At 33.8% G+C, this 16,875-nt stretch overlaps 1 protein-coding gene across 1 annotated transcript in view; it reads right to left on the bottom strand.

The window, feature by feature from the left end:
• Positions 1–16,875, bottom strand: part of LOC101634968 (lymphocyte antigen 75) — a 70,763-nt gene that overhangs the window by 22,440 nt on the left and 31,448 nt on the right. Inside the window, exons 14-24 of the mRNA XM_012728196.1 lie at positions 16,409–16,477; positions 13,722–13,836; positions 12,019–12,054; positions 11,454–11,629; positions 10,453–10,523; positions 10,110–10,189; positions 9,408–9,547; positions 7,602–7,707; positions 7,336–7,496; positions 4,050–4,179; positions 2,731–2,957 (exon numbers count right to left, since the gene is read on the bottom strand). Coding sequence (XP_012583650.1) covers positions 2,731–2,957; positions 4,050–4,179; positions 7,336–7,496; positions 7,602–7,707; positions 9,408–9,547; positions 10,110–10,189; positions 10,453–10,523; positions 11,454–11,629; positions 12,019–12,054; positions 13,722–13,836; positions 16,409–16,477 — 1,311 coding nt within the window. The remainder of the gene's footprint in view (positions 1–2,730; positions 2,958–4,049; positions 4,180–7,335; positions 7,497–7,601; positions 7,708–9,407; positions 9,548–10,109; positions 10,190–10,452; positions 10,524–11,453; positions 11,630–12,018; positions 12,055–13,721; positions 13,837–16,408; positions 16,478–16,875) is intronic.

Below are 16,875 nucleotides of genomic sequence, written 5' to 3'. Positions count from 1 at the left end.
TAATAATAAAATAGTTTATTTTTACATCATTTTGTGCCTCATTCCATCTCAGTGTAATCCCCGTGGGCTTCCCATCACCAAATCACGTGTGTGCCATCACCATAGTCCAGTGCACTCCCACCCCTCTACTCTATTTTCCTAATCCTATCATTGACTTAGGGTTGTCTGTGTTCCTGAGGATGACTCATCCAGTACTCAAGTCTTCTTGACTTCCTTTACGTCTTTGTACTTTCACTTCTACATACTTGAGTGACCCACAGTCACAGCCATACTCTGGACCTGTATCACTCAGAATTGCTGTACTTTAGACACTGTAAAGCACAGTTCTGAGCAACATAGTTTCTTGCATGAATATTGAAAAGAAGCTAATTGGCCTTCTGTCTGTAGGTTGCTCATTTCTTCCCTCACCCAACCCCATTATAATTTTTCTTAAGGAAAAATATGATATTGCTACTGCTTAAAGTCTTCCAAGACCTCCCCATTACTTCAAAGTAGTTTTATTTACTTATTCATACATTGAAAAAGATTTTTATACATTATAAGATTTTTAAAAATAGTAATTTATTTATTTGGTAGAAGAACTAGGGTGTAAGCTAGAGATTTGGGGGGGGGTGTGAGAGGATTCATCAGAGACAGAATGGGGAGCAGAACAGGCAGATTTATTGAAATACACTGTTAAGGGAGACAGGAAAGTTCTGCCATACCACATGCAGGTTAGCTCCCTTGATGGGACTTGAGCCCCGGCTGTGGTGGTGATGGTGCTGAGATTTAACCCCTACGCCAACTAAGAAGGCTCTGTTCTAACATTTAAGGCAATTAATGAGAGTACATAATAAACAACTGCATAGAATATGCCAAAAAATGTTAGAAAAAAGAGAAACAGGAGAATATTGAAATGAAATAAGAAATAAAATCATTAAGTTGGGGAAAATGTTATACTAGCATGATTCTAATTATCTTAAATATAAAAGCACATCCAAAGAAATATAGTTTGAATAATATATGTGAAATTACTAAACTATATCAGTACTAGGACAATATGTGATTTTGTTTTCTTTTTTTTTAATCTATTTTCTACAGTGATAGCCTTGTTTTTGTTTCAAAAGGTTTAATTGGGAAATGTAATAACTTATGGCCACCCTCACAGACATAAGATAGATCATAAAAGACACAAGATAGGGCTCACATAGTACCAAACACCAAAGAGAAAAAAAGGCAATGTTATGAAAGAGTTGATACTGGGTAAGTAGCTAATATCTAGGAAGTTAATCCTGGGTAAATTGATGATCTGCCTTTTTATCTGAGGATATATCTTAGAATATGTAGTCTTAAAGTGATTATTCTCAAGCAGTTTATAAATGCTACTTTTTAAATTGAGCTTTTGGTAAATGCTCGTGGTAACAAATAGTCCTTAATCACATTTTCTCCATGCCACCCAAGAACTATCTTAGTCTTGAAGGTTATCTTATAGTATACTTAGATTTGCTGCAAAATGCAGTGACTCTTCTCTGCTAATTATCCTTTCTCTGAGTGGTTAGGAACACTGGTGTAGGTAATATTTATGTAACTAGGGCATTACCCATAATGCACTGCACAGAGACAGGGATCAGAGGTCACATCACAATCTTTGTAATTGCCTCCCCTCCCACGACAGTATATAACACAGATTGCCTTACACACCGGCCTGTCTCACCTAACTCACAGTGGGCAGAGTATCAAATTATACAGAAAGCCTAGAAAAAGACAAAAAATAGCCTGTAACATTGAGAGAAATTCTGTAGTTTTATTAAAACAAAACAAAACAAAACAAAACAAAACAAAACAAAACAAAACAAAACAAAGCAAAACACTTTTCTTGGGCCCTCCCTTGTGACACATCTGGCTAAAGCATAGTTTATGAAGCTATCTGAGGCCCCTACAGCATGAGTTTGATTCCTGTGGAGGGAGGTGACCCACATGGTGTGGCAGTCCTCTTTTGACCTGCTCGATGCTTGCCTCAGCAGTGTAATTCTTCAGTCTGTTTGTTCTGCTCCCCACTGCTCCCCACTCTGGTGAATCCTCTCACCCACATACCTCTGGCCTATACCCCAGTTCCTGTATGTATAAATAAATAAATCTAAAAAGCCCAAAACTTTTCTCTAATTATGGCCAAGCACTTCAGTAGCATTTTATATAACTCTTGTTGGGAATACTTATACATGCACATAATTTAGTGCTGGAATTAATAGGAGACTAGCATTCTTTCTGGGCTGTACAATGAATGAGAAGTACTCAAGACATCTGGAATTTGGGTTTGAGATATGGAGAAACACTAACTCCTTTTCATGTGGTTTAATTTCACTCTACTGATTCTGAAAGGGATGAAAAGAACTCTTTAATACCATCCACATGCTCCCCCAAATCTAACCCCATCTGAGTTTTTAATTCTACCTTCCTCTCTTTCCATTAGCTGAATAGATACAGCTGCTCCTCATTACAAACAATGTTGGTAAGAATTTAAAAAAACTGTTCAACTACATGTTCATTAGAACTTCATCTCAAACAATAAAACACTAGATCTTGTAAAAGTGCAAGGATGACAGTCTCTAAAAATTACTTTATGAAAATCCATTCACTGAAGTAAGATTTTACAGCCTTCCTTCTCTTTTAATCTGTTATGATGAAGGCTAGGAACAATAAAAAATGACACATTCTATCACTCAGTTCTGGAAGCTGGCACTGAACACTTACATCTTGACTGGAGAGCCCAATCCATAAGGAAGCATTTCGAAGGACCGCCTGCACAGTGAGGAACGCCTGCTGGAAAGGGTCTGTGATGCTCACCAAGTGCATGTTTTCTTTCTGACACTCCACTAGAGCATCAAACCAACTCAGATTCTTCATGATTATTTTGTACAGGTTATTTTTGTACTTTACAGTTTCTGAAGTGTTCTGCAAGGTCTGGGTGGCTTCAATTTCTATGTACAAAAGAAAAATAAAAACAAAGACTACCCACACTGCATGTCATGGGATATTTCCCCAAATTTCTCCCTATCTGAATCAAATTATAGTATTAATTATCTATTTATGCATTTTAGATGTTTAACTTGGTATGTTTTTTGGCATACCTTCGGCACAATGTATGTACCACATATTTGCTTTCTAAAATTAGAACAAAGATCTGTTGTGATTTAGTAAGGCCAAAAGCTGTAAATAGCTGTAGTGAGAATGCTTTTTCAGGTAGGTGTCAAATACCTCCTTTGTTAGGAACGTTTCAGTAGGAAAAGATACTAGGAGTTTCTTCACAAATTTTTCATCAAGAATGCGCTCACCAAAAGTATATAAACCACCCACGAGATATAAACTGTATTTGAATTATGGCTTTATGGTACTTCTCTGAATAAGGAAGTTACAAGAAGTGAGACACATGAGCAAAAATTAATTTAGTAAAAAAAGTTCTTGAAAAGTACATGGGAAATCTGAAGTTTTCACTACACGATAAAATTTAAATTACACATTTGTTAAAGAGTCACTGTGATCAATGAAAACAATTTCATACCTTTCTTAAAAATATCTCTTTATGAATATGGTCATTTTTATTTGGATTATAGAATGCATAAAGAGAGATCCTTTTATAATGCATCCAATTCTTATTTGGTGCTAAATTTAATGGTGAATGCCCATCCTGGACTCAACTGAAGACATTAAGTGCTTTTTTCTCTTTTCCCCAAAACAGAAATTTGAAAAATGCCAGAGTAGAAAGGAAGACAAGATTCAATGTTAACTTTCTATCATTAGACAGCTCCTCTTCCTCTTATTAAACTATTAAACTATTTCCATTTGTTAAACTTCATTTGTAACTTAATTTTGATATTTAATTAAATATGGCAATGATACTTGAAACAAATCATTCCGTTTAAAATAACCTAAGAAAATTAAGATCTAGCAAAATTGAAATTTTAAGGAAGCTACGTAATTATACATTAATAGTAATTCATTTATGTTTATGAAAAAGTAATCAATATAGGTGATAGCATAAATACCACAGTTATTTACATACTAAACCATACCTGAATATTTTTGACAGAGAGACAGAGTGTGACTTTCACTACAGGAAGTAAAATTCCATGTCCCAGTAAAAGGTGACTTTTGGAGGTTGATTAGTAGAGCACAGTGGTAGTGGGAATCTTCCTCAAAAAACTAAAAAAAAAAAAAAAAAAAGGTAAATACGTAGGAACAATCATGAAACTAATAGTTGAAAGATCCTAGAAAGGGAACTTTGTTTAAGAAATTGGGTTTCTCTCCTGTAAAAAAAAAATTCCTGATGGAGCTAGCTATGAAAGCACTAGGAAATCCTAATAATATCCAAAGCATGAGAAAGGAGCATTTAATTTCAGAAACCCTATAAAAATATCACAGAAAGGTCTAAAGGAAGATTTGAATAAATTAAGCCATGTTACCAAATTTATATTCTTAAACTGGAAATTAAAAAAGATGTCCAATTCATCTAAAGTGTCAAATCCACATAGAAGTCATATATGTAATTGTTATGGTTGAAAATTTACTACACAATTTTAAATTTTGTCTAGAAAAAAATGCACAAGAATAAAAACATTTAAAAAAGGCATACAATAAAGCATAACTAACACTTTTAAAAACATTGTGAAATTATACTATTTAGGCTATTGTGGTAATTACATATAGGGGCATCTCTCTCTCTTTCTCTCTCTCTCACACACACACACACATACATACATACATACATGTGACAAAGTACATATCCTATATTGCTTTTAACAAATGGAAATATATGCAATAATGGTACTATACAATGGGCTAATCAGGGGAAAAAGACTGAATATTCATTACAACATAAACCATATTCCATCTCGGGGAGAAAAAGGTAACCTATAAAAGCAAAATGAATAAAATATAGGCATATATTTAATATTTACATGATAGACTTTCTAACTTAAAGTAAAGGAGGAAAAAAAATAAGTGGATTTGAAGATACACTCCCAAAATAAAACTTATTTCTGTAATATTTTTGGCATCCAGAATGAACTAAAAAAAAAAAATCCATGGAAAATATTTACAACAAACATAAGAAACACAGGGTCAGCACATTTAATATTTACAGTCATAGAGTCAGTAAGATACATAAAAGCTTTGATAAGCTGGCAAAGCATAAGAATATTCACATCTGTTGAAATACAAATTGTTATGTAATTTATGGAAGTTTGTTTTCATTAGAAACCAGAGAACTATAAATGAAAAGATGAAATCATTTAAACTATAAAACTAGCATGAATTTTTAAAAGATGATGCGCCTTTGAGGTGACTTAGTACAGAAGCTAAGAACAAGGGTTCTGCAGGATCTTGGACCTAATTTAAACATGAATTCTATACAGAGAAGCTTCACAATTAATTGCTGGCAAGTTATATGACTTTCTGTATCTGCATTTCTAGGTTAGGGAGGAGTAAGAACTATTTTACATCTATTGTGCAGATTAAATGAAATATGCATGTGATACGATAGCAGAGTGTCTGACCCATTAACTATTCAATGTTAGAAATTATTAACATGCTAGTGTGGATAAAGGGGACATCACAACATGCTGTTAACAGATAACAACACCTTCTGGAAGACAATTTAGTAACCAGTGCTTTACAACTACTTACATCCTTTGATCTTGCTATATAATTTCCACTGTCTTTCAAAGAGTTAACCTAAAATGTAATCAAAGGCCATGCACAAAGATGTTAATTGCATCACTAGTTAGGACTGTGTAAACCTGGAAAGAACCTAAATGTCCAAGTTTTTCTATTTCAAATATTGCTTTTATATTCACTTTGTACATAATTACATACAATTCAGTATTACCTTTGCCACCAACATAAACCTTAAGCAAAATAACACTGTATCAGGAGTGCAATTGATTGCTGTAGGACATATTTTGTGATTTGACTTTAATGTTAATTTTTTAATCTTTGCCCTTTGTGAAGTAAGGTGGCTCATATTCAGCAAATAGGGAGGACAGAAGTAGTGGGCAGAAATGTCATGGTATAGGATTATCATTGTTAATGTAATACCATCTTCCCAACTATAGTTTTGCACTTAGTTCTTAGGAAAAAAGTGATCACTAATTTTTTTGTTTTCTTTGCCTCGGGAGACAGAGGCTAACAGTCCCAAATCTCAAAATGTTAAATAAGCAAGTGTATTTGTGCTCATTTGCAAAATACAAATTCACAATGATGGTCTTACATAATTATGAAAGTAATAATTATGTTACAGTGAAAAATTAGAGAATCTACCTAAAGACTGGTTGAAGTCCTGTTGTTCCTATGATGGTCTTGCTGAGTAAAAAATTCATATATGGCTCAAAATTCATATATGGCTCAATTCATTCATTTAAAATACATATTCTAGTTTTGAGCATTTGGGTTGTTTCCAGGGTTTACTATTGTAAGTAGTGCTGTAATAAACATAGGGGTGCATATATCCTTTTGAATTAATGTTTTCTGTGCCCTTTGAGTAGATCTCTAGGAATGGAATTGCTGGGTCATAAACTCCATTTTTAGTAGTCTAAGGACTCTCCATACAACTTTCCACAGTGATTGGATTATGTGGTGCATATATACAATGGAAAACTACTCAGCAATCAAAAAAGATAAACTCATGCCATTTGCAGCAATATGGAAGGGATTATGCTCAGTGAAATAAGTCAGAAGGAAAAAGAAAAATATTGAATAAGGTTTCACTTGTAGGGGAAGTGTAAGAGAACCAAATTAAGACATGCAGGAAAAAAAAGTGTATTGTTATTACAATATAAAACGCAACACAACAAAACAAAAACAGACAATTTTATAATTTATAATTATACCAGAGATATCCTATGGGGATGGGGACAGAGAGGGATCATTAGAAGGGAGGAATGTGGGGGACTATGGTGATGATGGGTGGGTGAAGTGGGGGATGTAAACATTGTTTTAAAGTGGACAATAATGTAAACAGACATATTAAGGAAATGAAAAAAGTAAATATTCTATAACTTCTAGAATATTCACATAGTTGTGCAACTATCACCCCCAATTTTAGAACATTTTTTACCACTCCAAAAAGAAACTCTATGCTCCCCAGATATCACCTCCTATATCTCCAACCTCCCTCTTCTCTGGCAACCACTAATCTACTTTTTACCTTTCAATTTGCCTATTCTGAATGGTTCATATAAATGGACTCATATTATAGGCCTTTGTTCTTAGTCTAATGATTTATAAAAATCTCAGGGGTATCACAGAGCTATATAGATTATATTGTTTTGTTTTACATGTGGGTTATATGTAAAAACTTACATTTGTTGGCATTCTTAGCCTTCGACCAACCAATAATGGGTGGAAGTTATTATATGTCAGCTCTCTGTTATCTGTCCATTTGTTTATTTTCTCAGAGGCAGTCCAGCGCAAACCAATCCATACAGTATCATTTGTATTCAGAAGTAAGTATGTAATAAAATCTGTCAGAATGAAATATTAAAAAAATAGGATTTATTCAATTAAAAACCTACTAAAAATATCAATGAATAATATTTGTTTATCTATAAAGATAATCTTTTACCTACCTTGTTCTCTCTGGCTCAGCACTGAAGGAAGAGTTCCACCATAAGACATACAAACTTCTTTTGCTTGGGAAAATGTGAGAGACCTGGATTTCACCTTTCGGAAACACTGCAAACAAAAACCACAAAAGAAGTATAAGATTCCAACATGGGAGAGTTACATCTTTTAGAGGGTTGCTAATTTTTTGGCCTGTGAAGCAGAGAAATTTACAAAGTAGTACCATAGGAATACATTCATACTCTTGATATAAACAACTGAAGAATGTTCTCCAGATCATTTTTTAAGTCTCCCACTTACTGAGTGTTAAAAGAGTGTGCATAGTATTATCTCATTTACTTTTCACAACAAATGGAGATAGTTATGCACAGAAAATTCAGTAATCTCACCCATAAATCAAACAACCATACAGTGGTATGGTCAGCCTTTAGACACTGTTCCATCTGATTTCAAAGTCTGTACTCTAATCATCAACTCCTTAAATTAAAAAACCAAAAAACAAAAACACCTCATTTTAAAAGAAAATATATCCCTTTTTCTTAGCAGAGTATTTTAATTCAAATTTATATCAACTAGGTAAATTAATTTAGCCTACAATACCTTTGAAGGAAAAAAAAGACAAGTGTCTTGTTTTGGCAAAGAAGTTTTCATCTATCAGACTCATCTCTTCCTTTCTTTTATTTTTTTTAGTTTCCCCCTAAATTTTAGTGTGGTCAAATACATATAAATTTACACATATATTTAAATATTAAATATACTTACACATATATTTAGATATTAAATATATTTACAACATTGCACTACCATTGCCATCATCCATCCTGATATATACTCAAAGCCCATATATATGTGGAATCAATAGACCTTCTTAGGACTGATTTAATCACTTAGCATAATGTTTCCATGTCTCATCCATGTTGTAACATGGACCACATTAGTTTAGTATGTACCATATTGTCTTCCTTGAAACAGTCTACAAAATTTTTTCAGTCTCCTTACACACTGGAAGGACAAAGCAGTATTTGCCATTAGGTAGCTTCTAGAAAATACAGTAAGGCAAACCTAAAGTTGTAAGCCTTATATTAAGAGTGGCGGAATTGAATGATAGAAAGAGCCAAATTTTGAAAACTTCTTGGAGCTTCTATAATAATTCCAGTCTGATTACCTGCAAACTTCTTTTATAGAAGAGGATAAATGTTTTAAAATATAGGGCAGTAATCTCTTTTTTTTTTAATTTTATTTATTACAAAATTGGCAGTAATCTCTTTTTAACAGCCAAATGCATTCCCTAAGAGATACACATACTGCTGTGGATTATATCTCTCAAAGAGGCAGCTATCTCTTTTCCACACCTATTTACTCATAATTCCCCCTTTGGAAGCAAGATTAATGTTTAACATTTTGTAAGCATATTTATAATTCCCATAAAGTAGTTAGAAAATGCTGGTCTAATTTGTTTGGTAGATGCTGTTTGGTTGTATTCCTGAAGAGGGAATATCTATGAGCCAGAAATTAAATGAGTTTACCACATGCCATAGAGATAGTTCTGACTATTAATGGGTATTCCTACTTACTGAAACATCAACTTAAGTGTGAGTAGCAACAGGAAAGGAACACAGTACTCTGAAAGATATGTATGCATGACTAGGAGAGTTAACTTGGTTTCTGGCAATGTAGAGTATCAGGTCCCATACAGAAATGTGCAGAAGCTATCTTAGTAAAGTTATCTGATGTATTGCCATTCTGTCACAGACCATAAAACCATCATGAAAGCAATCATCATTTGCACATTGCAGCAACTGTCTTCTTACCTTATTCTGAAAAGGAATCCATTCCCCAGAGCATTGTACTTTGGCTGCAGAATCTGGACTGTATTTCTCTAATGAAGATACATTATGCTTTTCACATATGAAGGGCAACTTGATATAACAGTCAGCTGGTTTATTTAAATCTGAGAAATGAAAAACAGGATTACTGTAGTGAGAATTTTCTAGGGAGGTCATTATGAAAATCCCATGGTAAAGAAATGAAGTCAATCTTTCCCAAATGGTTAAAATATTTTCCCTTTTATTCCCAGTCATTTTTGTCTTCAATTTCATTCATATCAATGGATTATAACATATCTATAATATTGCTTATGAAACAGCACATTTGTAGTAATGACCATGGTTCCTAATGGCAAGAGAATTGAGTGAAGTTTAATGAGGGGAAAAGGGCACTAAACTATATTCTGAACTATTATCTATCTTTATAAATCTGTCTCTGTACTTATGAATTATGAAAATGGTAAATTTCTTTCCAAACAACCACCTGGGGATAAAATAAGTAAAAAATTATTCACAGTGAAAAGCACCTTTATTTGTATTTGGGATATGAGTAATTATCATTAGCAATATAGAATAAAATGAAGCTACAAAACACACAATCAAAAGGAAATCAAGAGTAAGCTATTAATTGAATTTGAAATTCATATGTTAGATAATCAACATTAAAGGATTTGGAGTTAACTTTACCGCTAAACCAGGACTTGACAGACATGTACACACATTCCTCTCCAAATGTCATAGGAAAGCGATGCCAATAGTATCGTGAGCTGAAAGAGAATGAGATTTGACAACTCATAGTTACACGCTCCACTCTGCTTTCATTTGTAATTATAATTCTAAATTTAATGTTAGGTCATTCTATACCAATTTCTCCTGGATGCTAACATGCAAAAGGATTAGATTACTACAGGCAGTTTATAGGTTAATGTTTAAGACTAAGTATAAATAGTAATCCATTTAGTAAAAGGGAATTTATAACTGCTTCTTTTAAATGCTAGCTTTACAAAGAGCATCAGTTGACGTTACATACTGGAAGGGATGATGATCTATTATTGGGTGCTCAAAAGTTCTCACCCACCACTTCTGTTCATCACCAGCAATCTGAAAAACAAACCAAATACCCATTCTTACATGTGCCAGCTTTCTAGGAGAATTTTGATTTAAACACCCTTTCCTAAAACACACCACTAAAGTATCAGACATTCCATTTTTTGGTCATTACACAAACCAGGCCCTTTTATCAAAAAGAGAAAACTCTTTGTATACTCATAGGTTCTATTCTGTATGTAGAAGATATGGTTGCTGTAATATGAGCACAGTAACTAGACATATCGTGTCATAATGTAACTCTTTGTAAATTTAAAGAGACTTTTTTTTTCCAAAATGTGATTTTGTAAGGCTATTAATAGAAATTATAATTAATATCCTGTCTCGTCCATTGCTCCCCTCAGCAGTGTACTTCGACAATCTGCCTGTTGTACTCCCTACTTTGTTTCTGGTGAATCCTCTCACTGCCCCTGCATCTCTGGCCTGTACCTCAGTTCTATATGCATAAATAAACAGATTTTTAAAAAGAGAAATTATAATTAATAGAAATGGAAATTATTATTAACAGTCTTACAAAATCACATTTTTGGAAAAAAAATTGTCTTTTTAAATTTATCATAAGTTACATTAGGAAACTACATGTCTAGTTTCTGTGCTCACATTACAGCAATCATATCTTCTAAATGCAGAATAATAATAGAAATAAATTCGGTCAACTATAAAGTTAACTTTTAGAAAAATATGTGATAAGGAATTAGAATAATTTATATTATCTAGGGATGCTCATTTTATAAATAGACATAATTAATTTGAATACTCTAAAATATTAAGCAATTATATTTAATATTGATTCTAACATGAATCAATGAATTTAAATGTTGTTAGGCAACTCTTATTTTAGAGTTAACTTTCGTAAATTTGGGAAGATATTTGAAATAAATAGAAAAATAGAAAAATGTTTTAAAATACATAGGTTTAAATTACTTCTGCTATTTTGGTTTTGATGGCTCTTAGTCCTGAAAGAGATGTTAAAGTAGCCAGAGAACTGTGATTGCTAGCACAATACAGGACAGCTTCTTCATAGTTTAAGTGAAGATCAGTAACAAACCAATATTCACTCCCTTCTACTATCACTGGAGATCCATGAATTCCAGCACGCTCTAAAGAAGAAAAAGAGTATCAGAGTTATGTCTGCACAAACTAAATCACTCCCTCTAAGCATGAGTTAATGTTCAGAACTATTGTTAAGTAATAATTCATTTGGGTTATAGATTCTCTCTGGCCAGGACAGAGTTGCCTGGAAGGAACCAAGGGTTTTTGAGCCAGTGAGTGACTCTACCACCCCTCTATACATAGAGAAGGACAAATCCAGTCATAACCCCTTCCCAAACCAGCCAATCACCTTTCCTGCCTAGCTATATTTCATCTTACTTGGGATGTAAAAAAGAGAAGCTGGCTGTGACGTCTAGTCTAAAAAAAAAAAAATTAAATACATTCTTAAAAAGGTAAAACCAGCTTTGTCTAAATTTTAGTTTCTGTTTTTACTTACCTGGATTGTACCAGTCTGGTGTTTTGGGCATACGGCCTGTATGAGGAAGAAAGCAATAAGCTTAGTATCCATTTACAGATCACAACATACTTTAAGTGGAACATTTAGTGTAATTCAAAAGGGCTTACAATATTGCTGAGATGTCCATTTCTGGCCCAAAATTTTTTTTTCATGTTATGATTGTTAGTAAACTTGTTGTGTGTCACTGTGTAGGAAACTTTGCTGAACCCTTTCTCAGAAGGAAGCCAAGAACCTCACTCACTATATTCCCAAATCTTAACTTCATCATTATCTTGTCAAACTTATTTGGGTATTGGGGGTCATTAAATTTCTTTAAATCAGTGGGAAAGCAGAATGTAAGTTGTTTTATTTTTAAACAAGAATATTAATTGTAGAGAAGGCATCAAGAAGTAGTATGTTTAAAAGTTTGTTGTTTGGGTTGGATTGTTACAGGTATTTTCCTAAAACATAAATTTCTAAAAACATTTTTATGGGTCTTATTTATTATCTACAGTTAAAAAATTAAAAATTACAACTATCTATAAAAGATATGGGCTACTTAAAGTTTTAGGCTATCAAAATATCCTTCTTAGAGAAGGGATTTAATAAAACTGGTTGGATCAGGTAATAAAAAAGGCAAGAGCCTTAGAGAAGGCATGGTGTTTCAGGTGACTGAAGAGAATATTTCCTTCTAAAAACAAACACACGTTAATACAGATTGATCTAGCAGATTTTGACTGTTCTAATAACGCAGAAAATATATAACCACATGAATGTAATACATTGAACTTGGAAATTTAGGGCTGCAAAAGTGGAGTTAGAGAAACATTTAATTCCTGGACCAAGCAATAGGTTGATTGCTTCAAATGACTGCAAATAGTATGACACAGGAAATTCTTTCTTTAGTTTTTAAATTTGTTTTTGCATAAGAAGATGAGTGTAATAATTTCAAAGATTTGTTTATTTAGTTTATTAATTGCAACTTGCTAAGTAAGTTAATTTCTTCTATTTAAAATTTAAAAATATTGAAGGGAGAAAAACAGAGTCACATGTTCTTTGCAATACATCCTATGGTTACTGGTTTGTCATTTCTAAGGTTGCCTTAGGCCCAACTCACCACTCAAACGGGGTTGGAGGCAGATAATGTTACCACTGCAGATATGCTCGCAGGAAGCAATGACATTGGTGTGAACCAGATGCTGAAAGGTAGTGGGAGTGCCAGCATTCATGCTTCCAACCAGAGACACTGCCCGAATTATTATATACTAGAAGTTTTGGAGTGCATTGAAAAATCTTTCTAAATTTCACAGTAATGGACAAATTTTGATTTCTTAAATCTTGCCACATTTCCCCCCAATTTTATCTACATTTTTTTACTCCCCATCAAAATTAAAACTAATTTCTTTTGCTAAGTCTCTCATTTTAATTGAAATAATTTTCCATTCCAAGATTTAACCTCTCTAAATTAGCCTTAAATTTGAACTGTTACGTAAATCTTTTCACAAAAGAAGGCACCATCAAATTTTTATAAGCCAGTCTTCCACTGGGGCAAGGAGTCAGGCAGGATGGAACTTAATATAGTTACTGCATCTTCATAGATTTTAAAATTATAATTATAGGCTATAATTTTCTCTGAGGTACTTTTGGCTCAGTATTCATAATGTTCACACAAGAAGTCTGTGAAAGGAGTAATTAGCACTTACCTTTTGGAATCTGGCACACCCATTCAAGTTTTGTATCACAAGCAAAAGGCCTTAAGTAAACAAATTCTCTGTCCTCATAGAAATACCAGTTTCTTCGCCATAACCTCTGAATGACCTAAAGAAGGATATAGGATTACAGAATATTTTTAAGTTGATGTAGCACTTATAAAACACCAAACTGTAAATTCTAGTCATTATTTCTAGTTTAGCTATAGTACTTAAAGAATTTGTTTAATGAATGAATATATGAACAAATGTAGTGTTTAGACAGTAAAGGCCTTCAAAGGGGCTGAGAGAGGAACTTATATAAGATCATGTTTTTGTACATGACATGCTGTACATAAATGCAAATTAATGTGTTTTTTTTTCTGTTTTTGTTGATATAAAACTATAGATTCTTGCATCTTTAAATTTGGGATAGAACAAACTAGAAATGAACATGATGTTGAGTTGTTTCCAAACATCAGGCTATGATTAACACAGATCTGTGAAAAAGAGACGTGAAAATCTGGCATCAGGAGACTGTTTTCCTTCTTTGCTGTTGTTCTGCATTGCTAAGATGTTGCCCTCTTCTACATGCCCAAGGTGACTCCTTAAAAATTCCAGTCAGCAAGCAGGGGGTGAAATGAAATGGGAGTATATGACCCATGAGGCATAACTATCACTTTTTGGACCTTTTTTTTTTTTTTGTCAGGGCCAAATTTCTGGTGGGTACTGTGGCAGGTGAGATAGGATTCTTCTTCCAGAACACTTCCTTGTCTGGCCTCATTCCTGACTAGTAGGATATACTAGTCTTTCTATTATTCAATTTGTGGTAGATTTTCAAATCTATTTATGCTTGAGATTCCATCTACATAGAAGATAGTTTGTTACATATATGTCTTGGAAACTTCACAAAGTCCTCTGAAGTTTTCACCTTTACATATGTTAAATTTGAAATTGTATAAAAATGGCATGGGGGGCCCTCCCTGGTGGCGCAGCGGGTTAAAGCACTGCACTGAGAAACTAAAGCCACTTCCACATGAGTTCAATTTCCGCCTGCCCCAGAGGTGACCACATGGCGTGGCAGACCTCTCCTGACCTGTCCGCTGCTCCCCTCAGCAGTGTACTTCGTAGATCTGCCTGTTCTGTTCCCCACTCTGTCTCTGGTGAAGCCTCTCACCACCCCTGAGCCTCGGGCCTGTACCCCAGTTCTGTATGTACAAATAAATAAATCTTTAAAAAAAATGGCATGGGATGATGTAGTCAAGTGCTAGAACAGTCACTTCTCAGTTCTTTGTATCAATCTCCCTGAAGCATTTCTGGTCACCCATCATCTTGAATCTCTTTTTTGGGTTCGCAAAGATAATATCTAGAGATCACCTCTTTCCTCATTTTCTTACACTTTATGTGATGATAATTTCCCCAAATCCACTTTTTGGCCATTTGTTCTTTAATATACATTTCCCCTTCAATTCTAGTCTCATTTTCTACTTACTATTGGATAGTGCTTACAACTAGTATGGATTCAAAAATATCTAAATTTAAACATTCTATTTTCTTCATAAACTAGTACCTCTTTCAACTGCTTCTGTGAATGCCTAGTCAAAATAATAGAGTGGACCCAGCCACATCTGGATTTAAATATCAGTTCTGTAATCATGTAAGTTACTCAGAGCTCCAATTTCTCCCTCATAAGATGAATATGGTAACAGTACCTACTGCACAGGTTTGCTTAAGAGCAATAATGTAAGTGACAAGCCAAGTACTGTGCCCACCTGAGGACAGTTCAGCTATCACCACTGCTACCACCACCACCAGCCCCTTCATTACTATTTTCTTAACACACTTATTGTTGCATAACCTTGTATTTTGCTTGTCCCACCCATGTAAGTACTTGTTTACTTGTCGTTATCTCCTACTATACAATAAGGTCTGTGAAGCCAATTCCTGTTTTAGATCTTGTTACTATTGTTTCCCCTAGAGCATCTGAGACTGTTTGACCATATTGCTATGGGCTGAAAAAATAAACTAATTCTGCAAAGAAGATAGTTGGTCTTCTGAATCTATCTGCTGTGTTTTGAAATCTTTCTTAAGGTCAGTCTTCTTCATATCCTCCTCGTTGAATGTCACAAACTTTTAATAATGTACTGTTGCCTACCGAAAAAAATGTACAAATTCCCTAATCCGACATCAACATAATATCCTAACTTTTTTCCAACAGTGCAAATTAAAAATTCTTGATCTGTATTCTGTTCTTCTCATCATTTTAGCCCTTCCCTCTACTCCCACTCTGTGCCACCTCTTTATATCATTCTCCTATTAGAAAACCTTCTAACATGAGGTTGTATCTTACTTGTATGGATTCTATCCATACACCCAATTCACATTCACCTCTCCCTGGAAAAATGCCTTACAACTCATTTCCTCTTCTGAGTTTCATTAGCCCTCCTCAACCCACTCATTTGGAGTTTATTACTATTATTACTGCTCAATAATGAGAGCCTTCTTTCTTGAATATGAGTTTTATCTTCTCAAAATAAGTGGAAGTTAGGTTCCTTGGGGGCCAGGTCATAAGTGTACTTCTTCCCTCCTACTGCACTTAATATCATACTCCACATACAAAAGGCCCATAATGGATGTTTCCTGACTGCACAGGATGCCAGATTTATTTATTTTTTAATGCAGATTTCTCGCATTGTACTGACCTTGATAGCACCACAGTCTCTGGTATCATAATCTTGCTGAAACTCATTTGGCCCAATAATAGTAGTCACCTAAAAGACAAGAAAGGCCTGAGAATTTAAGACTGATGTATAAATATTTGCAATTTAGATGTAATTTAGGCAGCTTTCATAATTCAAGTGTGTTATGTGCCACAAAAGGAAAATCTCTTCAAATATTTTTTTTTTAATATCAGGATGATAAATCATGAGAGGACTTAAAAAATGCCATAATGTCACGAGTTTCCCAAAAAAGCAAACTATAGTTTCAGAAGAGGGGGTTAATACTGCATTAAGTTTATAGCGGGAGTTAAATTATTTCAAATTATTTGAAAATAACTGTTCCTCTAAAACTTCTTTTTAGGTTGATATAAATATTTGAAATAATATTTAAGGACTTTTATGCTTCCCTTAAAGTAAATTATTTCACTTAATAATGGTGCTTTTTTATA

Source organism: Condylura cristata, unplaced genomic scaffold (genome assembly GCF_000260355.1).
Source record: "Condylura cristata isolate star-nosed mole 26May11 unplaced genomic scaffold, ConCri1.0 scaffold00002, whole genome shotgun sequence".
NCBI lineage: Eukaryota > Metazoa > Chordata > Mammalia > Eulipotyphla > Talpidae > Condylura > Condylura cristata.
This window is presented reverse-complemented; position numbering and strand designations above follow the sequence as displayed.